The following is a 24794-nucleotide window of genomic DNA, read 5'->3' as shown; positions in this document are numbered from 1 at the left end:
TCCCAATCCATAGCAAAAGCAGTCATAAAATAACTCTGACAACTCAAACTTCATCTGCTGAAATCTCAAATCTGAGGGACAAGCTCAGAAAGCAGAAAAGATAATCTGGCACTGTTTACTTACAAATGGCAACAAATACAAAATTATTTTCCTTAGTGTGTCAACAAAAACAGCTGCAGCATGCTGACCAAAGCTCTGATATGTCTGTGGAAGTTTTGAAATGTTTCTGGTCACGTGACGGCGCGGCCATGTCATCCTTATAAAAAAGTAGTAGTTTGCTTGTCCACACGATGACGACAAAGCAGCGTCATCAGACTTTCTCACCCAGGAGCCCTTTCGTTTCAGGCCACCCAGAAGGCTGTTTCTGTGTGGATGAAAGGCTGAAACGATACAATACTTAACCGTTCCCCCTTATAAACGTTTTTGTGTGGACAGGGCCTTAAAGAGAAGCTCAGAGTGGCAGAAGAACAAATCCAGCAGGTGACAGCAGAAAAAGACGCAATGATTGAGGAATTGGAGGTGAGCATTACTCTTATATTTATGCTGTGGGGACCATTATATAAGAACAAGAGTCATACCACTTCCTGCACAGCTGCCCTGGGGTAGACTGACGGACGCGTGGCTGCCAGTTTGCGCCTATGGCCCCTCCTACTACAGCCAGCGGCACTGGGGGCAAGGCTGAAGTGTCCTGCCCAAAGACACAACGGCAGTGATTTGGTACCCACCATGCCATGCCGCTATATACATATATGTATATGTATGTGTGTGTGTGTGCTAAAGTAAATATGAAATTAAGTAAAACAGATATGGGCATCTTCATCATCAATATGATTTGCCAGGACAGATAAAAAAAAAAAAAAAAATTTAGATTTTGTTTTTTTAATCAATTAAGAATCACGATTCATTTAAAAAAACATACATGTACAGTCGCGATCAAAAGTTGACTTACACTTGTAAAGAACATAATGTCATGGCTGTCTTGAGTTTCCAATCATTTCTACAACTCTTATGTTTTTTGTGATAGAGTGATTGGAGCACATACTTGTTGGTCGCAAAAAACATTCATGAAGTTTGGTTCTTTTATGAATTTATTATGGGTCTACTGAAAATGTGACCAAATGTGCTGGGTCAAAAGTATACATACAGCAATGTTAATATTTGCTTACATGTCCCTTGGCAAGTTTCACTGCAATAAGGCGCTTTTGGTAGCCCTCCACAAGCTTCTGGGGTGGTATAGCTCGGTTGGTAGAGCGGCCGTGCCAGCAACTTCAGGGTTGCAGGTTCGATCCCCGCTTCCGCCATCCTAGTCACTGCCGTTGTGTCCTTGGGCAAGACACTTTACCCACCTGCTCCCAGTGCCACCCACACTGGTTTAAATGTAACTTAGATATTGGGTTTCACAATGTAAAGCGCTTTGAGTCACTTGAGAAAAGCACTATATAAATGTAATTCCCTTCACACTTCACTTGTGGTTGAATTTTTGTTTCTTCAGCATTGTCCACACGTTTAAGTCAGGACTTTGGGAAGGACATTCTAAAACCTTATTTCTCGTCTGATTTAGCCATTCCTTTACCACTTTTGACGTGTGTTTGGGGTCATTGTCCTGTTGGAACACCCAACTGCGCCCAAGACCCAACCTCCGGGCTGATGATTTTAGGTTGTCCTGATGAATTTGGAGGTAATCCTCCTTTTTCATTGTTCCATTTAAATCACCAGTTTCATTGGCAGCAAAACAGGCCCAGAGCATAATACTACCACACCACCATGCTTGACGTAGGAATGGTGTTCCTGGGATTAAAGGCCTCACCTTTTCTCCTCCAAAAATATTGCTGGGTATTGTGGCCAAATAGCTCAATTTTTGTTCCATCTGACCACAGAACTTTCCTACAGAAGGTCTTATCTTTGTCCATGTGATGTCAGATGAAACAACAATTGAGCTGTTTGGCCACAATACCCAGCAATATGTTTGGAGGAGAAAAGGTGAGGCTTTTAATCCCAGGAACACCATGCCTGCCGTCAAGCATGGTGGTGGTGGTAGTATTATGCTCTGGGCCTGTTTTGCTGCCAATGGAACTGGTGCTTTACAGAGAGTAAATGGGACAATGAAAAAGGAGGATTACCTCCAAATTATTCAGGACAACCTAAAATCATCAGCCCGGAGGTTGGATCTTGGGCACACTACCAAAAGCACCTTTTTGCAGTGAAACTTGCCAAAGGACATGCAACCAAATATTAACATTGATGTGTGTATACTTTTGACCCAGCAGATTTGGTCACATTTTCAGTAGACTTATAATAAATTCATAAAAGAACCAAACTTCATGAAAGTTTTTTGTGGCCAACAAGTATGTGCTCCAATCTCTCTATCACAAAAAAATAAGAGTTGTAGAAATGATTGGAAACTCAAGACAGCCATGACATTATGTTCTTTACAAGTGTATGTAAACTTTTGATTGTGACTGTGTGTATGTATATATATATATATATATATATATATATATATATATATATATATATATATGTATATGTATGTATGTATGTATATGTACACTCGATATATCTATATATACATAGATATATAGTGTTTGTATATATATACAGTATATAGTGTGTGTGTGTGTGTGTGTGTGTGTGTGTGTGTGTGTGTACATACATACATGGGATATGACGATGTCAAATCGGTCTCCTTTTATGTAGAAGCTCACCTTGTGGGCCGGTTGCATATTGATTTTCAAATTGTCGTCTTATATTTTACCCTTTTTGAAAAAGTTATGCCCTGAGCTCAGCTGCCTAAACCTGCTTTTGGTGTATCGTGCTACCGTGCTACACTATCCACCAGTCGGTTTGGACATCACTGAGTGGATATTTTGTTATTTTTATTTAAAAATGATATTTTTTCAAGTCCGTCTTTTTTGAGAATTTTAGAGAGATTTACTTTATAAGTTTGTAAATATGCAATAATTTGGTGAAAAACAAAGCGATTGACTCTGGTGGGAAAAAAACGGGCGAGAATTTAGGGTCCACGGCACGATCGCCTTATATAGAACGTTGCGTTATACGAGACCACACTGTGTCAAACTTTACCTGTAGATGCTTGTTTTGGACCCAAATAAAAGTTATTTTGACAAATGTAATATAATAAAATATAATTTAGCAAACCTTTTTGCCTCAACTCCCACCAGAAATTTTACTCCAAAAATCTCGCTTAAAAGACCAGTGCGTCACTGGGTACGGTGAGAAAGGTTAAGGGAAATTTTTATATTTTCAACGGTGACAGAGCAGGAAGGGTCTAGGAATAATTTTGCGGTAAAAATTAATATAAAGCGCCCTGTCATTAATTAATTGACATTTGACACTTTTCACACAAAATGGGTCCCCCCATTACTTATAGTGTGTGGTCTACATAATTAACCTTTGTATCCACCTGTTGCCATTCATACAACAGAATGAGTTGAGTCAAGGCACGCGATTGAGATTTGTATGAGATTTTCTCAATGTGCCTGCGCTCAATAAATGTAGGGAAACATTAATATTGGTCCTTAAACCAACAAAGCTAATCGTGGCCTAAGACTTTTTGCACAGTACTACAGATAAAATGTATTGGCATATTTAGTCTCCACTGCACTTTCTTATCCGTAACATTGATTGTGAAATTGTAACCTTTTGTCCATGTGAGGCTCATCATAAACATAAGATAGAATCTGCTTTAAAAAACTGCGGTTTGTCAAATGGTCAAATGTTGGGTTTTTTAGATCGGCGTGCCTTCTGCTCTCCCGGGCGTACGTGGAATGGAACACAAGATAATTGACCTGCAGAAAGTCATCAAGAGAGTAAGAATGACCGCAGTTTAGTGTGATGTTTGTCAACAATGCCACTTTTCCTAATATGTAACATTGATTTCACTTTCTATGTGTAAATATGTGTTTGTGCTCCCTTCTCGTACAGTCAGATAAACTCCATATGTCCTCTTGAGAACCAGCGTCCCCTGCTGTGGATATTTGTGTTTGGCAAAATAAGGCCAAGTTTTTCCAAAAGGTGTAACTCTGACAAAAGACAGAGACCGAAAACAATTGTCCACTGCAGATGATGTTGGCTCTAAGAAAAGTATAATGTAAATCAACTATGGAAAACATTGAAAGCTGCATCTTGGCTTTCTGGGAGGATTACTTGTGTATTTTAACACCTAATGGGTAGCAGCTCCATTGCTTGGGCTGTGCTTTACTGTAGGGTCAGACTAGGGCTGGGCGATATATCGATATACTCGATATATCACGGGTTTGTCTCTGTGCGATATAGAAAATGACTATATCGTGATATTCGAGTAAACGTTCTCACGCAGTTGCTTTTAGCTGCGGGCATTACACTACAAGCGTTTCTCACTCTTTCTTGTCTCTCCTTCTCACAGAGACATAAAACAAGCGCACCTTCTTACATACATCACATACGTATACGCCCTCGCGGAGCAGAGAGGTGGCGGCATGGGTAAAGTTAGCTGTGGTGCGAGTGGTAATACGAGAGAAAGAAGGTGCAAATCTGGCAACAAATGAAGGAAGAATTATTCCCAAGAAAAACAGAATTAGGCGGTGGTTTGGCTTCAAGCGGGAAGATGTCAAACAGACAACCGTAATATGTCAAGTGTGGGGCAAAAGCGTTGCTACAAAAAGTAGCATTACTGCTAATATGTAGCATCATTTGAAAAGTCACCCGCTAGAGCAGTGGTTCTCAACCTTTTTTCAGTGATGTACCCCCTGTGAATTTTTTTTAATTCAAGTACCCCCTAATCAGAGCAAAGCATTTTTGGTTGAAAAAAAGAGATAAAGAAGTAAAATACAGCACTATGTCATCAGTTTCTGATTTATTAAATTGTATAGCAGTGCAAAATATTGCTCATTTGTAGTGGTCTTTCTTGAACTATATGGAAAAAAGATAGGTTTTTATTTATATTTACCGGTATATAGGATTTTTTAATTGTTGCTATTTTTAGAATATTAAAAAAAAATCTCACGTACCCTTTGGCATACCTTCAAGTACCCCCAGGGGTACGCGTACCCCCATTTGAGAACCACTGCGCTAGAGAATGAAGAGTGCTTACTCCGCATGTTAACATCTCCGTTCGGTGCCACACCAACAAAATGCCGAGGCAACCATTTCCACATCAACACCGTATGAAAAAAATAGTCAACAACAGAAGGAGATAACGTCCGCAGAAACCTACCACATAGCGACACTATTTGATTTCCTATTATGCAGCTCATTTTTATTTGACTGTTATTGAAATATCTTTTTCATTCATTTATTTATTTATTTCAGGCAATGACATAAAAAAGTACAAAGTTGACAACACATAATAATATAAATTAATATAGTGCAAAAGGTAATGTATAGTATGTAATGCATGATTGTCCAGTTTTGCCTGAAAGGGAGTGGGAAGAAGATAATTTATTTAATTCCACCCCCACATGAGTTTCACTCTTACTTTGTTCAAGGATTATAATACAGATGTTGTATTATAGTGGCATTACCACAGGTAACAATAATTATTACACTGTAGGAATCATTTGTATCAACAATGTAGGAATAATGAATATACCAACAATGTTAATAGACAATCTTGTGTGACATCATGCACAAAAGTGCACTTTATTTGTTTTAAACTATTGTAGTGGCGTTCTGTACAAAAAGTGCACTTTAATTTAGTGTCGTTTTGATATGTCATCTTAGTGACATGATGCACAAAAGTGCATTAATAGCTTGTTTTAAAATGTCTCTGACAATCTTGCACTTTCTGTTTCGAAATGACATGAATGTTTGTGCCACTGCTTAATAACTGTTTAATAAATATAGTTTTGGTAAATTGACTTAGTTGTGATTTCCCTCTCTGCATGAAAGTTTAAAAGTAGCATATATTAATGCAGTATGAAGAAGACTGTTTTAATGTAGACACATAGAATCATCATACTGCTGTGATTATATGCATCAAGTGTTCATTCAAGGCTAAGGCAAAATAGAGTTGGCTCACGTTGTTCACAACAGGAAAGGGTGTTTGTCTGCTGATGTGTGTGTCTGTCCAAAGTTCTTACGTGAGTTGATGAATGTGATCCTAAGTGGACTTCTTGTTTATCCATTGCCTTGCGTTGTGTGTTTGGGCGAAAAGCTGGAGCAGGAAAACCTGCAGTTGTGTTCTCACCTTTCCGCACTAAAAGACCGCAAGGAGAATGTGGGGCGGCAGATGGATGTTCAGCGTGCCCAGCTCGGTCTGGATGCGGAGGCGTCGGCAGCGCGGCGGTGGACAACGGAAGCATCCGGTCTTTGGTATTGATAGGAGACACACAAATCAAATTAAGTTTTAAGATGGGATCCATGTTTCTTTTGTGTTTGTCATTTTGTCTAAAGGCTACAGCAGGGGCAGATTCAGTCCTCACTTTTGGACCTCCAAGAAATGCTATCTATAAAGACGGACGAGTTGCGTGCCGCTCATGGACAAATGGAAACACTAGAGGACATAATCGGTAAAGACTAGACTTTCTCAAGCCAGTTGATTTGTTATGTTTGTGCTTGATTTTTGCTGTGTGTCTATTTATGCCAGAGGCACAGAGTCAGAAGGTTTACCTGTACAAGCAGGAAGCAGAAGTTATTCACATCTCTTTCTCTGCACTCTGCATGAAGAAAGACGCTCTGCAGGAGGAGGTGGCGCAGAAGACCAAGAGGCTGGTTATTCTCCAAGAGGAGCTCGCCATGAAGGTTGTCCACATTGATGTGCTATACCAGGCCTGGGCAATTATTTTGACTGGGGCGCCAAATTTAGAGAAAGAAATGTGTCTGAGGGCCGGTATATCTATTTTTAGGAACACTAATACAAAACCTCACAATATTGTCTGATTGAATGCTAAAAATGTTTTGACAGACCGCCTTAAAAAACGGAATGGAATTTTAAATTTTTCTATGACCGATAAAACACTGAATATTGACAACATTTGAACGTCACACCCCCTCTCGATCGACATATTTTACAATCAAGCAAAACACGACAAAAATGCGACAAACAGCGAAATATGAACGCAAAGGGTAAAAATACAATATACAATCTGATATGTAACTAAGCTTTAGAACTTTGTTGTGAAAATCTCCTTCCACGTCTGTCCCTGACACCCACATTTCAGGCTGACACTCTGTGGAAACGCTCCCCACCCACACTGCCTGGTGCCTCATCTGAGCTGCTGTGACTTAGATTACCATAGTAACTAATTAATTACCATAGTAACTAGTAGGGCTGTGAAACTTTGGGTGTCCCACGATTCGATTCAAAATCGATTTTTTTTTTTTCAATTCAACACGATTTTTTATTCAAAAACGATTTTTTCCCGATTCAAAAGGATTCTCTATTCATTCAATACATAGGATTTCAGCAGGATCTACCCCAGTCTGCTGACATGCAAGCAGAGTAGTAGATTTTTGTAAAAAGCTTTTATAATTGTAAAGGACAATGTTTTATCAACTGATTGCAATAATGTAAATTTGTTTTAACTATTAAATGAACCAAAAATATGACTTATTTTATCTTTGTGAAAATATTGGACACAGTGTGTTGTCAAGCTTATGAGATGCGATGCAAGTGTAAGCCACTGTGACACTATTGTTCATGTTTTTTTTATTTATAAATGTCTAATGATAATGTTAATGAGGGATTTTTAATCACTGCTATGTTGAAATTGTAACTAATATTGATACTGTTGTTGATAATATTCATTTTTGTTTCACTACTTTTGGTTTGTTCTGTGTCGTGTTTGTGTCTCCTCTCAATTGCTCTGTTTATTGCAGTTCTGAGTGTTGCTGGGTCGGGTTTGGTTTTGGAATTGGATTGCATTGTTATGGTATTGATGTGTATTGTTTTGTTGGATTGATTTATAAAAAAAAAAAAATGGGGAAAAAAAATTAATTAAAAAAAAAAATCGATTTAAAAAAAAAAGAGAATCGATTCTGAATCGCACAACGTGAGAATCGCGATTCGAATTCGAATCGATTTTTTTCCCACACTCCTAGTAACTAGTATATCTTGCAAAAGCGCAGATTCCAACCATTGAAATACTTTGTATAGTTCAAGACTTACGGTCATTTGAAAACATCACTACACATCATAATGGCAGCTACAGTTTTCATCTTAAAGAGCTAAAAAAATTATTTGGGAATGTCCGGCGGGCCAGATTGAAATACTTAACGGGGCCGCATGTGGCCCCCGGGCCTTAATTTGCCCAGGTCTGTGCTATACTGTAGTTTTTTATGCCATCTAAGCGCTTTGACGCACAAATAATTTTTGTCAGGAAAAGATCCTCAATTCCACAATAATGACCAAGACCTCTGCAGTGAGTATCTTTTAAAGACAGAAGCAGCCCAATGAAGCCTGATTAGGTTGTCTCCGTAAACCTGATGTTTTGTCAGTCAGCTGCAGGGGGAACTAAAGAGCCGTGAAAGGGAGCTCACCACTCGTAGGATGTTGGCGGACTACCAAGAGGCGTTGGCACAACTCAGAAGTGATAACGAGCTGATACTGCGAGATAACAGGAGGCTGGAAGATGACGTGACCACAATGACTATGGAGAAGCAAGTAAATGATGTTTGCAATGCTGCAGGGATGTACTTTCCACATTCAACAGACGCCTGTTGTGTTTTAAACTCACCTGTCTAGGCTGCACTCGTGGACATGGAAGGGGCTTTACATGAAAGGAACGAGCTGAAGCACAGAGTCAACTCCTACTTGATTACAGTGTCCAAGATTGAGAACCTCTTGAAGTCAAAGGCAAGAGAAGACTGCTACATACAAGAGCGACGGTGGAATGTCTTTTTTTTTGCTTTAGAAAAATATACTCTTGAATTTCAGGAGCAGGAGAATTTCGAGCTGCTGCAGCAGCTTCACATGGCCAACTCTGACATGCAAGAAAGGGGGCAGAGGCTGATGCAGGGCGACGTCCTCATCAACTCTATCCGACGGGAGCTCCTCTCTTCCGAAACGGACCGAAGGCACCTCCACGAAGCAGTCAGCCACAAGGAGCGAGAGATCCAGCAGGTGAGGCTTATGTAGTCAATCCAATCAATCAATGTTTATTTATATAGCTCTAAATCACAAGTGTCTCAAAGGGCTGCACAAGCCACAACGACATCCGCGGTACAGAGCCCACATAAGGGCAAGGAAAAACTCAACTCCAATGGGACGTCGATGTGAATAACTATGAGAAACCTTGGAGAGGACCGCATATGTGGGTGACCCCCCCCCTCCCCAGATGCAATGGACGTCGAGTGGCTCTGACATAATCTTGTGAAAGTCCAGTCCATAGTAGATCCAACATAATAGTAAGAGTCCAGTCCATAGTGGGGCCAGCAGGAGACCATCTCAAGCGGAGACGGGTCAGCAGCACAGAGATGTCCCCAACCGATGCACAGGCGAGCGGTCCACCCCGGGTCCCGACTCTGGACAGCCAGAACTTCATCCATGGCTATCGGACCTGTGTCCCCCCTCCACAAGGGAGAGAGGGGCAGAAGAGAAAAGAAAAAAAACGGCAGATCAACTGGTCTAAAAAGGGGGGTCTATTTGAGGGCTAGAGTATACAAATGAGTTTTAAGATGGGACTTAAATGCTTCTACTGAGGTAGCATCTCTAACTGTTACCGGGAGGGCATTCCAGAGTACTGGAGCCCCAATAGAAAACGCTCTATAGCCCGCAGACTTTTTTTGGGCTCTGGGAATCACTATTAAGCCGGAGTTCTTTGAACGCAGATTTCTTGCCGGGACATATGGTACAATACAATCGGCAAGATAGGATGGAGCTAGACCGTGTAGTATTTTATACGTAAGTAGTAAAACCTTAAAGTCGCATCTTAAGTGCACAGGAAGCCAGTGCAGGTGAGCCAGTATAGGCCTAATATGATCAAACTTCATTGTTCTTGTCAAAAGTCTAGCAGCCGCATTTTGTACCAACTGTAATCTTTTCGTACAGGTAGTTACGTTCCTACAATTCAACATTTCTAAAAAACAAAACAAACAAAAAAAGAGTAGGAAGAAGCAGAGCTTAGTTACTGTCTATTACGGATATTTCCTTCACATCACAACTTTTAACATGTTGACATTCAATACTTTTCACATTAATCACTTATTACATTGCAGATTTTTGCTTTTTTTCTGATATTTTGCAGGCTAATTAAAAACACAATGACGATTATTTCTGTTTTGTTTGATCAGCCGTTTTACTGCCGTGTCACAGACACCGTTTGGAAACAATTAAGGTATGTAAATAAACATGTACAGAATATTTGTGTGTAAATAACTCATTTCACAACCTATATATATCTGCGGCTTATAGGCCGGTGCGGCTTGTATATAGAAAAACATTTAGTGGGTGGGGCTTATATATAGGTGCGCTCTGTCGTCTGGAAAATATACAGTACTGAGAAAAAGCTGAAATTTTGATACCAATGATAATACAATTTGTCGCTTATAACTTACAGCTAGCATTAAGGTTTGGTATGAAACGTCTGTTTGTAGCGTTTTAAAACAAATATCTAAATATCCCGCGCATAATTAGATTTACAAATTTTGTACACAATTCAAACTTTTTTTTTCTTATTACATTGCGTATTTTTGCACTTTTTTCTGACATTTTGCGGGCTAACAAAAAACACAATGACTTCTGTTTTGTTTGATCAGCCGTTTTACTGCCGTGTTCCAGACACCGTTTGGAAACAATTAAGGTATGTAAATAAACGTACAGTATATTTCTGTGTAAATAACTAATTTCACAACCTATATATTTGCGGCTTATAGTCCGGTGCAGCTTATATATAGAATTTTTTTCTTTTTTTTCCTTATAAAATTTAGTGGGTGGGGCTTATAGGTGCGCTCTGTCGTCTGGAAAATATACGGTACTGAGAAAAAGCTGAAATTTTGATACCAATGATAATATACAATTTGTCGCTTATAACTTACAGCTAGCATTAAGGTTTGGTATGTAACGTCTGTTTGTAGTGTTTTAAAAACAAATATCAAGTATCCCGCGCATAATTAGATTTACAAATTTTGTACACAATTTAAACTTTTTTTTTCTTATTACATTGCGTATTTTTGCACTTTTTTTTTTACATTTTGCGGGCTAACAAAAAACACAATGACTTCTGTTTTGTTTGATCAGCCGTTTTACTGCCGTGTCCCAGACACCGTTTGGAAACAATTAAGGTATGTAAATAAACATGTACAGAATATTTCTGTGTAAATAACTCATTTCACAACCTATATATCTGCGGCTTATAGTCCGGTGCGGCTTATATATAGAATTTTTTTCTTTTTTTTCCCTTATAAAATTTAGTGGGTGGGGCTTATAGGTGCGCTCTGTAGTCTGGAAAATATACAGTACTGAGAAAAAGCTGAAATTTTGATACCAATGATAATACAATTTGTCGCTTATAATTTACAGCTAGGATTAAGGTTTGGTATGTAACGTCTGTTTTTAGCGTTTTATAAACAAATATCAAATATCCCGCGCATAATTAGATTTACAAATTTTGTACACAATTTAAACTTTTTTTCTTATTACATTGCGTATTTTTGCACTTTTTTTTACGTTTTGCGGGCTAACAAAAAACACAATGACTTCTGTTTTGTTTGATCAGCCGTTTTACTGCCGTGTTCCAGACACCGTTTGGAAACAATGAATGTATGTAAATAAACATGTACAGAATATTTATGTGTAAATAACTCATTTCACAACCTATATATCTGCAGCTTACAGTCTGGTGCTCAGGGGTTCTTAACCTTTTTGATCTCGTGGCCCCTCATTTCAACTAGAGGGGCCCACTCAAATATTAACACTGAATTATTCATCTTACTCTTGATTTTAATTTGTATTCAATAATACTATGTTTTTTACAACCTTGTCAAAGGATATGAAGCCATGTGTTAATCAGTATTTTATTTCCTCGTAGCTGAGATGATAACGTCATCAATATTCATCCAGTTCTTTGACAAGTATTTTGGTTTCCTTCTATTTTTGCAGTTGGTTGGGGCACCAAGTCCCTCAAATTGTCCCCTGCTTCCTTAAGTTGCATGCTTTTTGGGGGTGTCAGCATTGCGTTTGTTTAGATGCTCATTGATGTCCACATTCGATGTAGTATATGCAGGACATAAAGGCTTACGAGATGCAGCTGTCCACGTTAATCCGAGGAACGTCCCTACTTGAGGAGGAGCTACGAACCGTTCAGGAGGAGAAAGCTGTCCTTCTCGCCGATCTGGCCTCTGTCAGGGAGCTGTGTGTCAAACTAGACGCAGACAATGACGTCGCAACCCGCCAGCTTTTATACAAGAGCATGGAGCTGGAGAGGGTGAGGCTTACTTTCATTCTCTTCTGTTCTTGTTGGGAAATGCTCTCATTTCTGCCCTTTCACGTGTCCTCCAGGCAACAACGAGACAGGACGACGCTTGGACAGAAGTGGCGCTGTTGAAAGAACATCTGGCGAGTGAAAAGTCGACCATCCATAACCTCGAGAGGGCGCTCGCCACCAGTCGGCAAGAGATGTTCCAAGCCCACCAGGCGGCCAGGGAAAAAGAATCCGAGCTGAAGGTCCTACGCGAAAGGCTCATGCAGGCTGAAAACAAGATGTAAGACGTTCTTTGCAACCTTGGAACATGTCAAGGAAGCTGATTTAAGAAAAGGTTGCTTACATAGTATATCTAAACAATTCTTAATACATTTGGAAGTGAAGGAAAAGTGCTTTTAGGCCTTCTTCACACTACAGGTCAATTCAGATTTGTTTGCCCTTATGCGACTTTTCCGGGTTCTCGCCCGGAAAAGGGTGGAGTGCCATCTCCGGGTTGGGGAGGAGATCTTGCCCCAAGTGGAGGAGTTCAAGTACCTCGGAGTCTTGTTCACGAGTGAGGGAAGAGTGGATCGTGAGATCGACAGGCGGATCGGTGCGGCGTCTTCAGTAATGCGGACGCTGTATCGATCCGTTGTGGTGAAGAAGGAGCTGAGCCGGAAGGCAAAGCTCTCAATTTACCGGTCGATCTACGTTCCCATCCTCACCTATGGTCATGAGCTTTGGGTTATGACCGAAAGGACAAGATCACGGGTACAAGCGGCCGAAATGAGTTTCCTCCGCCGGGTGGCGCGGCTCTCCCTTAGAGATAGGGTGAGAAGCTCTGCCATCCGGAGGGAGCTCAAAGTAAAGCCGCTGCTCCTCCACATCGAGAGGAGCCAGATGAGGTGGTTCGGGCATCTGGTCAGGATGCCACCCGAACGCCTCCCTAGGGAGGTGTTTAGGGCACGTCCGACCGGTAGGAGGCCACGGGGAAGACCCAGGACACGTTGGGAAGACTATGTCTCCCGGCTGGCCTGGGAACGCCTCGGGGTCCCACAGGAAGAGCTGGACGAAGTGGCTGGGGAAAGGGAAGTCTGGGCTTCCCTGCTTAGGCTGCTGCCCCCGCGACCCGACCTCGGATAAGCGGAAGAAGATGGATGGATGGATATGCGACTTATATCAGATATTTTCATGTCAGTGTGAACAGTGCAATTCCGATTTTTTTCAAATCCGACCCAGGTCACTTTTGTATGTGGATATAAATCGGATTTATACGCAATGCGTCCGCCCTCAGGTCACATTCATCCGACCAGAACAAAGAAATAGGCGTCATATACAGTACAGGCCAAACGTTTGGACACACCTTCTCATTTCAATGCGTTTTCTTTATTTTCATGACTATTTACCTTGTAGATTGTCACTGAAGGCATCAAAACTATCACACCTGTGAAGTGAAAACCATTTCAGGTGACTACCTCTTCAAGCCATACTTGCCAACCCTCCCGAATTTCAGTGCCTCTCCCGAATTTCTCCCGATTTCCAGCCGGACCTGAGTGAGGACAGCCTGTCGTCACGTCCACTTTTCCTCCATATAAACAGCGTGCCGGCCCAGTCACGTTATAACATCTACGGCTTTTGGAGCTCGGTGCGCAACTGCACACACAACAAGAAGGAGACTATTTTACTGTATATGTCTCCGTTATCTATAGGTTTATCTATAACCCATAAAGTAGGCGGGCACGGAGCTATTTCTCAGCGTGTGTTTATTCCAGCCGGCACGTTAATACACTGACACACAACATTTGGATTCTCATCATGCATTGCTTCAAAACTACGGCAAGTAGTAGAGAGGAGTGTTATGTGTGTGTATATGTGTAAATAAATGAACACTGAAATTCAAGTATTTCTTTTATATATATATATATATATATATATATATATATATATATATATATATGTATATATACTTTGTTTTTCCTAATTTTTTTAAATAGTTATTTTATCTTAAAGAGGGCAAAATTGTATTTAGTGCCTGATAGAATATCTCCCTTTGAATCTGCAAATCAATAGTTGGATGTCTGCAGAGGTTTCTTTTGACAGAACAAGATGTATATGTACGTATGTACATATATATATATATATATATATATATATATATATATATATATATATATATATATATATACAGTCGGGCAAAAAAGTATTTAGTCAGCCACTAATTGTGCAACTTCTCCCACTTAAAATGATGACAGAGGTCTGTAATTTTCATCATAGGTACACTTCAACTGTGAGAGACAGAATGTGAAAAAAAATCCAGGAATTCACATTGTAGGATTTTTAAAGAATTTATTTGTAAATTATGGTGGAAAATAAGTATTTGGTCAATAACAAAAATTCAACTCAATACTTTGTAATATAACCTTTGTTGGCAATAACAGAGGTCAAACGATTACTATAGGTCTTTACCAGGTTTGCACACACAGTAGCTGGTATTTTGGCCCATTCCTCCATGCAGATCTTCTCGAGAGCAGTGATGTTTTGGGGCTGTTGCCGAGCAACACGGACTTTCAACTCCCTCCACAGATTTTCTATGGGGTTGAGGTCTGAAGACTGGCTAGGCCACTCCAGGACTTTCAAATGCTTCTTACGGAGCTACTCCTTCGTTGCCCGGGTGGTGTGTTTGGGATCATTGTCATGCTGGAAAACCCAGCCATGTTTCATCTTCAAAGCTCTCACTGATGGAAGGAGGTTTTGGCTCAAAATCTCACGATACATGGCCCCATTCATTCATTCCTGAACACGGATCATTTGGCCTGTCCCCTTAGCAGAAAAACAGCCCCAAAGCATGATGTTTCCACCCCCATGCTTCACAGTAGGTATGGTGTTCTTGGGATGCAACTCAGTATTCTTCTTCCTCCAAACACGACGAGTTGAGTTTATACCAAAAAGTTCTATTTTGGTTTCATCTGACCACATGACATTCTCCCAATCCTCTGCTGTATCATCCATGTGCTCTCTGGCAAACTTCAGACGGGCCTGGACATGCACTGGCTTAAGCAGGGGGACACGTCTGGCACTGCAGGATTTGATTCCCTGTCGGCGTAGTGTGTTACTGATGGTAACCTTTGTTACTTTGGTCCCAGCTCTCTGCGGGTCATTCACCAGGTCCCCCCGTGTGGTTCTGGGATTTTTGCTCACCGTTCTCATGATCATTTTGACCCCACGGGATGAGATCTTGCGTGGAGCCCCAGATTGAGGGAGATTATCAGTGGTCTTGTATGTCTTCCATTTTCTGATAATTGCTCCCACAGTTGATTTTTTCACACCAAGCTGCTTGCCTATTGTAGATTCACTCTTCACAGTCTGGTGCAGGTCTACAATTATTTTCCTGGTGTCCTTCGACAGCTCTTTGGTCTTGGCCATAGTGGACTTTGGAGTCTGACTGTTTGAGGCTGTGGACAGGTGTCTTTTATACAGATATTGAGTTCAAACATGTGCCATTAATACAGGTAAGGAGTGGAGGACAGAAGAGCTTCTTAAAGAAGAAGTTACAGGTCTGTGAGAGCCAGAGATCTTCCTTGTTTGAAGTGACCAAATACTTATTTTCCACCATAATTTACAAATAAATTCTTTAAAATTCCTACAATGTGAATTCCTGGATTTGTTTCCACATTCTGTCTCTCACAGTTGAAGTGTACCTATGATAAAATTTACAGACCTCTGTCATCATTTTAAGTGGGAGAACTAGCACAATCGGTGGCTGACTAAATACTTTTTTTCCCCCCCGGATATATATATATATATCCATCCATTTTCTACCGCTTATTCCCTTTGGGGCCGCGGGGGGCGCTGGAGCCTATCTCATATATATATATATATATATATATATATATAATATATATATATATATATATATATGTATGTGTGGGAAAAAAATCACAAGACTATTTCATCTCTGAGATAGATGAAATAGTCTTGTGATTTTTTTCCCACACATACATATATTGCGCTCTACTACGGTATCGAGCACTATTTTTTGGATAACCTTATTAAGACATATATATATATATGTATGTATGTATGTATGTATGTATATATATGTATATATATATATATATATATGTATATATATATATATATATATATGTATGTATATATAATTATGTATGTATATATAATTATGTATATATATATGTATATAATTATGTATGTATATGTATATATATATATGTGTGTATGTATATATATGTGTATATATATGTATGTATGTATGTATATATATATGTATATATATATGTATATAGATGTATGTATATATATGTATGTATGTGTATATATATATATGTGTATGTATGTATGTGTATATATATATATGTATATATATATATATATACATATATATGTTAGGGCTGCAACAACTAATCGATTAAATCGATTAAAGAAATAGTTGGCGATTAATTTAGTCATCGATTCGTTGGATCTATGCTATGCGCAGCAGCAATTTTATTTATTTTATTTTAAATTTTTTTTTTTTTTTTTTTATAAACCTTTATTTATAAACTGCAACATGTACAAACAGCTGAGAAACAATCAAAATAAGTATGGTGCCAGAATGCTGTTTTTTCCCCCAATAAAATACTGGAAAGGATAGAAATGTAGTTCGTCTCTTTTATCCGATTATTAATCGATTAATCGAAGTAATAATCGACAGGTTAATCGATTATCAAATTAATCGTTAGTTGCAGCCCTAATATATATATATATATATATATATATATATATATATATATAAAGAAATACTTGCATTTCAGTGAATTCTAGCTATAAATATACTCCCGCCCACCTCAACCCCCCCCCCCCAACCTCCCGAATTCGGAGGTTTTGAGGTTGGCAAGTATGCTACAAGCTCATCGAGAGAATGCCAAGAGTGTGCAAAGAAGAAATCAGAGCAAAGGGTGGCTATTTTGAAGAAACTATAAAACATGTTTTCAGTTATTTCACCTTGTTTTGTTAAGTACATAACTCCACATGTGGTAATTCATAGTTTTGATGCCTTCAGTGACAATCTACAATGTAAATAGTCATGAAAATAAAGAAATTAATGAGAAGGTGTGTCCAAACTTTTGGCCTGTACTGTATATTTGTCAAAATAGACAGTTAGAAAATAATTGATAACGGAGCAAAAAACAGGTGAAAATAATGTTTTAGTAACGCACGTGAAAGTTCCACCACTCCTCTCCTGGACTGCTCGCCCACATACGCTCTTCAAGCAGACATAGAAGCAAAATATCCCGTAAAACTGCGAGAGTCATCTTCCTTCTTAATCTTCTACGCTCAATAATTTGGTTCAGAAAATGTTGACTTTGATTGCACAAAATCCTAGAAATTGCCACAAATACGCCTCTACCGAGACTGACTAGAGTAGAAGCCTGGTTTACTTCCGTAAAACAGTACAGTGCGTGCGACGTCATGACATTATGTCCGCATGCCGGTCATATTGCATTTATATTACAACATTTTTTTTTATTTCTAATGTAAAAGAACACTAAGAAGATTAGATTTAGCACACCATTTTGTGTGTCTATCTTTAATGCTAATAAGCTGCGTTTGTTCATATTTCTCTGACAGCGAGGCATTTTATCAACGTTTTACATAAAACTAGTCCAACGCAATACATGTCATATCGCATACAACAGCGTAACATTAAGGAGACAAACTAACATTGCAGTCAAATTTGAACTGCAACATCATACTAGCACATACTTGCCAACCCTCCCGGATTTTCCGGGAGACTCCCGAAATTCAGCGCCTCTCCCGAAAACCTCTCGGGACAAATTTTCTCCTGAAAATCTCCCGAAATTCCGGCGGAGCTGCAGGCCACGCCCCCTCCAGCTCCATGCGGACCTGAGTGACGTGTCGACAGCCTGTTTTCACGTCCGCTTTCCCACGATATAAACAGCGTGCCTGCCCAATCACGTTATAACTGTAGAATGATCAAGGGTGAAATCTTGGTTTCTTATGTGGGTTTATTGTTAGGCAGTTTCATTAATGTCCTCCCAGCGCGGCAACAACACACAACAACAGCAGTCACGTTTTGACTACAGTAAAGCAGTTCGTCTGCTGTAAACAGCAATGTTGTGACACTCTTAAACAGGACAATACTGCCATCTACTGTACATGCATATGTGACAATAACATCTAGGGCTTTTAGAGAGTGCTGCGCACAACTGCGCACACAACAAGGAGACGAAGCAGAATGCATCATCAGAGAGGGTGTTCAGCATGGTTAGAAAAATAGTGACAAATAGAACAAGGATGGACAAATCAACCCTTAACTCAACAATGAGTAGATGAGTGTTATGTGTGTGTATATGTGTAAAAAAATTAACACTGAAATTCAAGTATTTATCTTATATATATATATATATATATATATATATATATGAAATACTTGACTTGGTGAATTCTAGCTGTAAATATACCCCCCGCCCCCAACTTCCCGAAATCGGAGGTCTCAAGGTTAGCAAGTATGTACTAGCAAGGCCTATTGGCTGAAGAAAGTCAAAATAAAACTTAAAACGTGCACTTGGATCAAATAATGTCACAGTTGTCAATTAGTATAAATTTACATAACATAAGTTATTTATTTACAAATTTAAACCTGTGACATTATCTGATCAGAAGGCCTTCAAAAGGGTCAATATAAAAAAATATATGTATTTTATATTTTTGTTCATAACTGAAAATTTAGAAATTTGAGCAAAAAGTAAAAAAATATATATATATTTTATGAGTCCAGTTTTTTTGCGCCCTTCAAAAACCTTTTTTGGAATTTCGCCTATCGTTCACAATCATTATGAAAGAGATGACGATTTTTTTTAAATGCATTTTAAATATTAAATAAATTCGATCAAAAGCCGTTCAATTCTGTCTATAGAGCCCCTGAAAAATGGGCAATTATTTTGAGTCGGGGGGCCAAATTTAGAGAAAATAATGTGTCTGGGGGCCGGTACATCTATTTTTAGGAACACTAATACAACCTCACATAAATGTCTGATTGAATGCTAAAAACGTTATGACAGACCGCCTAAAAAAACGGGATGGAATTTTTGTTTTTTTTACTGAATGAGACACCCAGAATGTACATGAAAATAAAGAATGTGGGATTTACAATATTAACTATAAACGATAAAACATTGAATATCGACATATTTTACAATCAAGCGAAACGAAACAAAAATGCAACAAACAGCGAAATATGAACGCGAGGGGTAAAAAATAAACCCGCCTACAATCTGATATATCACTAAGCTTTAGAACTTTGTCGTAAAAATTTCCTTCCGCGTCTGTCCCTGACACCCGCATTTCAGGCTGGCCGCGTTGGAAACACTCTGTGGAAATGCTCCCCACCCACACTGCTTGGTGCCTCGTCTGGGCTGCTGTGACTTAGATGACCATAGTAACTAATTAGATTACCATAGTAACTAATTAGATTACCATAGTAACTAGTATATCATGCAAAAGCGCAGACTCCAACCATTGAAATACTTTGTATAGTTCAAGACTTACTCATTAGAAAACATCACTGCACATCATAATGGCAGCTAGACTTTCCATCTTAAAGATCTAAAAAAAATTGGGGGGGGGAATGTCCGGCGGGCCAGATTGAAAAGCTTAATGGGCCGCATGTTGCCCCCGGGCCTTAAGTTGCCCAGGTCTGATCTAGAATATACTTACAGGGAGCAGGGAAGCGAGGAAACAGCAGACCACTCGATGATGTAAACATAGGGACACACGGAAGTGATCACGTCGCCACTATAAATAGTTTGTCTGCGTTACATCTTATAATAACAATATCACAAATACTTGGTTCATATTCAAGTCACGAAATGTAAATGGAGTATTGTTGCCACTTTTTGGATGGTTAGTTATCGGATTTTATGGCCAGAATAGTGGAGCTTCCATTAGCTCCGCTGTAAGTGGACTTTTATTTATGTTTATTTAATATTCAGAACGCATTAAAAAAAAAATTCTATCCGTCATGTCTTTCATAATGATTGTGAATGATAGGCAAAATTCCAAAAAAGTTCAGTTCCCCTTTAAGGCAAAATTCCAAAAAAGTTCAGTTCCCCTTTAAGGGCTTTTTGTTTTGTTGGGCTTTGAAGTGTTCAAATAGAATGTCCCCAGAGGGTTAAGACAGTAGACTTTGCAAAGTGTAATAAATAAAAAAAATGACCATTTCATCACGATGATTTCCTTTAGGTCATTTGAAGCTCCATTGATTGCAGATCTTTTTCTTTTTCAGAAATTCCCAAGTTAGAATAGAACATTTACAGTAAAAACTGGACAAAAACGTGACTAAAACAAAAGTATGCATGTTAGTCGACATTTTAAATGTGTTCTTTCACTTTGTTGTCACAGTGGCGAGTACGTGCGGGAGATTTCCAATCTTCGCAGCAAAGTTTCTCAGCTGCAAACAAAGATCGAGGCCCTGAACTCTCAAATTAGCGGTGAACGACACAGGCGGTAAGCCATGTTTTTTTGTTTTTTTTTTGTTTACGCTACAGCCAAGTTTGTTATAGTGTAACATATATAAACCCCGTTTCCATATGAGTTGGGAAATTGTGTTGGATGTAAATATAAACGGAATACAATGATTTGCAAATCATTTTCAATCCATATTCAGTTGAATATGCTACAAAGACAACATATTTTGATGTTCAAACTGATAAAAAAAATTTTTTTTTGCAAATAATCATTAACTTTAGAATTTGATGCCAGCAACACGTGACAAAGAAGTTGGGAAAGGTGGCAATAAATACTGATAAAGTTGAGGAATGCTCATCAAACACTTATTTGGAACATCCCACAGGTGTGCAGGCAAATTGGGAACAGGTGGGTGCCATGATTGGGTATAAAAGTAGAGTCCATGAAATGCTCAGTCATTCACAAACAAGGATGGGGCGAGGGTCACCACTTTGTCAACAAATGCGTGAGCAAATTGTTGAACAGTTTAAGAAAAAGCTTTCTTAACCAGCTATTGCAAGGAATTTAGGGATTTCACCATCTACGGTCCGTAATATCATCAAAGGGTTCAGAGAATCTGGAGAAATCACTGCACGTAAGCAGCTAAGCCCGTGACCTTCGATCCCTCAGGCTGTACTGCATCAACAAGCGACATCAGTGTGTAAAGGATATCACCACATGGGCTCAGGAACACTTCAGAAAACCACTGTCAGTAACTACAGTTGGTCGCTACATCTGTAAGTGCAAGTTAAAACTCTCCTATGCAAGGCAAAAACCATTCATCAACGAAACGCCGTCGGCTTCGCTGGGCCTGAGCTCATCTAAGATTGACTGATACAAAGTGAAAAAGTGTTCTGTGGTCTGACGAGTCCACATTTCAAATTGTTTTTGGAAACTGTGGACGTCGTGTCCTCCGGACCAAAGAGGAAAAGAACCATCCGCATTGTTATAGGCGCAAAGTTGAAAAGCCAGCATCTGTGATGGTATGGGGGTGTATTAGTGCCCAAGACATGGGTAACTTACACATCTGTGAAGGTGCCATTAATGCTGAAAGGTACATACAGGTTTTGGAGCAACATATATATACGGTTCCGGTTCACCGTGCGTGACTGCTCGCTGACTGCTAGCTGTTTCGAAAAAGCTAAGTATCGTTCTATTTGTGTGCTTTTAAATTGTTCTGCAGCTTTCTTTATTACTTTCTCAACATATTTAGTAGTACTATTCAACTTGCAAATCACCCGATCTCTGTCTCTCCACCCCTCCCGCAGCTAGCTAGCAGCTAGCTGCTAAGCTAACGAAGCTAGCGCGGAGAAAGGCGTCGCCGGGCGCCGGTCAGAAGGAGTCTACTCCTGCACACCGTGACCAGGACTTCTCGGAAGACAGCAGGAACTTCACTCGGTGACAGAAAACACCGTGAGTATGGCTTCCTGCGCGTCTTGCACCTTACTCACGGAGAGGCTGGCTCTGCTAGAGGGCCGTGTCCGCCAGTTAGAGCAGAGTAATCTCGTAACTTTAGATGTTGCGGACACATCTGCTAGCGTTAGCTGTAGCGAGCTAACTAGCCCAGCATGTAGTAGTCCTAAGCGGCCTACAAGCTACGGTGTACCGGTTGAGACGCATAATAGATTTAGCTCTTTAGCTAGTCCTACACCCCAGTCTACCGGGCACCACACCTTAGTCATAGGGGACTCCATCACCCGAAACATAAAGCTTAGCAAACCAGCCACAATTAAGTGCATCCCGGGGGCCCGAGCACCTGACATAGAGGCTAATCTTAGGGAGCTAACTCGCAACAGGCCTAGTAAACACGTACGACAGGCTAATCGCACCACTAGTTATGCGAATATAGTTGTACACGTTGGCTCCAATGACACTAGAATGAGACAGTCAGAGATTACAAAGAGAAACATAGCCAGGACTTGTGATCTCGCTAGAAAGATGTCCAGGCATCGAGTAATTGTCTCTGGCCCCCTGCCTGCGAGAGGCAATGATGAGAGATATAGCAGATTAGTCTCGCTTAACAAGTGGCTGGCTAGCTTCTGTAGACAACAGGGACTAACGTTTATTGATAATTGGCCCTCTTTCTGGGGCAAACCAGGCTTGCTGATGAGGGACGGCCTTCACCCTAACCAGGAAGGCGCCATCATCCTGTCTAAGAATATAGACTACTGTTTAAGTCACATTTGACTAACTACACTAGAGCAAGCCCGGTCACAGGCAATTACAGAGCCTGCTAGTCCGGGTGAGGAGTCAGTTAAGCTAGAACTAGCCAGCGCCAGGCTGGATAATTCCTGTACGCATAGCAATTTTCTTAGAATAACACACAACTCACATAATGTGTTTTCTGTTGTGAATGTGTCCGGGGTAGATATGCATTCTACTGAGGCGGCAAATCATGATGCGTTTAGTCGATCGCAGCATCAAGCAAACAATCTGAAAATTCCCGTCGTATCAATTCCTAGATATGGTCGAAACTATTTAAAGTGCACTACGTATAATAAACGCAACATTATTAATATTTCTACTACGGATAATTTAAACAAAAACTCGTCAAAACAGCCCAATACTTATAATATGGGCTTTTTAAACATAAGATCATTGTCTCCCAAAACGTTATTAGTTAATGAGGTCATTAGAGACAACAATCTTAACGTCATTGGTCTTAGCGAAACCTGGCTCAAACCAGACGAATTTTTTGCGCTAAATGAGGCATCTCCTCCTAACTATACGAATGCGCATATTGCCCGTCCCCTTAAAAGGGGTGGGGGGGTCGCATTAATATACAATGAAAACTTTAACCTTACCCCTAACCTAAATAATAAATACAAATCGTTTGAGGTGCTTACTATGAGGTCTGTCGCACCGCTGCCTCTCGATATGGCTGTTATCTACCGCCCCCCAGGGCCCTACTCGGACTTTATTAATGAATTCTCAGAGTTCGTTGCTGATCTAGTGACGCACGCAGACAATATAATCATAATGGGGGACTTTAATATCCATATGAATACCCCATCGGACCCTCAGTGCGTGGCGCTCCAGACTATAATTGATAGCTGTGGTCTTACACAAATAATAAATGAACCTACGCATCGCAACGGCAATACGATAGATCTAGTGCTGGTCAGGGGTGTCACCACCTCCAAAGTTATGGTACTCCCGTATACTAAAGTAATGTCCGATCATTACCTTATAAAATTCGAAGTTCTGACTCATTGTCAACAAACTAATAATAATAATAACTGCTATAGCAGCCGCAACATTAATGCCGCCACAACGATGACTCTTGCTGACCTACTGCCTTCGGTAATGGCACCATTCCCAAATTATGTCGGCTCTATTGATAACCTCACTAACAACTTTGACAATGCCCTGCGCAAAACCATTGATAGCATAGCACCGCTAAAACAAAAAAGGGCCCCTAAAAGGCGCACCCCATGGTTTACAGAGGAAACCAGAGCTCATAAATTATCATGTAGAAAGTTGGAACGCAAATGGCGCGCGACCAAGCTTGAGGTTTTCCATCAAGCATGGAGTGATAGTTTAATATCGTATAAACGCATGCTTACCTTAGCTAAAGCTAAATATTACTCAAATCTCATCCGCCTCAACAAAAAACGACCCAAAATTTTTGTTTAGTACAGTAGCATCGCTAACCCAACAAGGGACTCCTCCCAAAAGCTCCACCCACTCGGCAGATGACTTTATGAATTTCTTTAATAAGAAAATTGAACTCATTAGAAAGGAGATTAAAGACAACGCATCCCAGCTACAACTGGGTTCTATGAACACAGATACAACTGTATCTACGACGGATACTGCAATACAAAATAGTCTCTCTCTTTTTGATGAAATAACATTAGAGGAACTATTACAGCGTGTAAGTGGGATAAAACAAACAACATGTTTACTTGACCCACTTCCTGGGAAACT

The 24794-nt window shown here is 39.9% G+C and overlaps 1 protein-coding gene across 13 annotated transcripts in view; it reads left to right on the top strand.

Annotated features, from left to right (window-relative positions):
• The window catches only part of LOC133617838 (uncharacterized), a 48141-nt gene that overhangs the window by 19732 nt on the left and 3615 nt on the right, over positions 1-24794 (top strand). For 4 of the 13 annotated variants that reach the window (XM_061978126.2, XM_061978130.2, XM_061978129.2 and 1 more), the window contains 12 exons: positions 436-519; positions 3753-3830; positions 6155-6312; positions 6394-6509; positions 6587-6741; positions 8319-8360; positions 8441-8602; positions 8684-8794; positions 8876-9061; positions 12153-12362; positions 12437-12639; positions 20760-20864. In XM_061978126.2, the coding sequence (XP_061834110.2) occupies positions 436-519; positions 3753-3830; positions 6155-6312; positions 6394-6509; positions 6587-6741; positions 8319-8360; positions 8441-8602; positions 8684-8794; positions 8876-9061; positions 12153-12362; positions 12437-12639; positions 20760-20864 (1610 nt within the window). Of the gene's footprint in view, positions 1-435; positions 520-3752; positions 3831-6154; positions 6313-6393; positions 6510-6586; positions 6742-8318; positions 8603-8683; positions 8795-8875; positions 9062-12152; positions 12363-12436; positions 12640-20759; positions 20865-24794 lie in introns of those variants that run through there. The other 9 variants (XM_061978128.2, XM_061978127.2, XR_009817074.2 and 6 more) reach the window with 9 other exon arrangements.

This window comes from Nerophis lumbriciformis, linkage group LG18 (assembly GCF_033978685.3).
Source record: "Nerophis lumbriciformis linkage group LG18, RoL_Nlum_v2.1, whole genome shotgun sequence".
NCBI lineage: Eukaryota > Metazoa > Chordata > Actinopteri > Syngnathiformes > Syngnathidae > Nerophis > Nerophis lumbriciformis.
The sequence above is the reverse complement of the archived record's forward strand: the minus strand, read 5'-3'. Positions and strand labels throughout refer to the sequence as shown.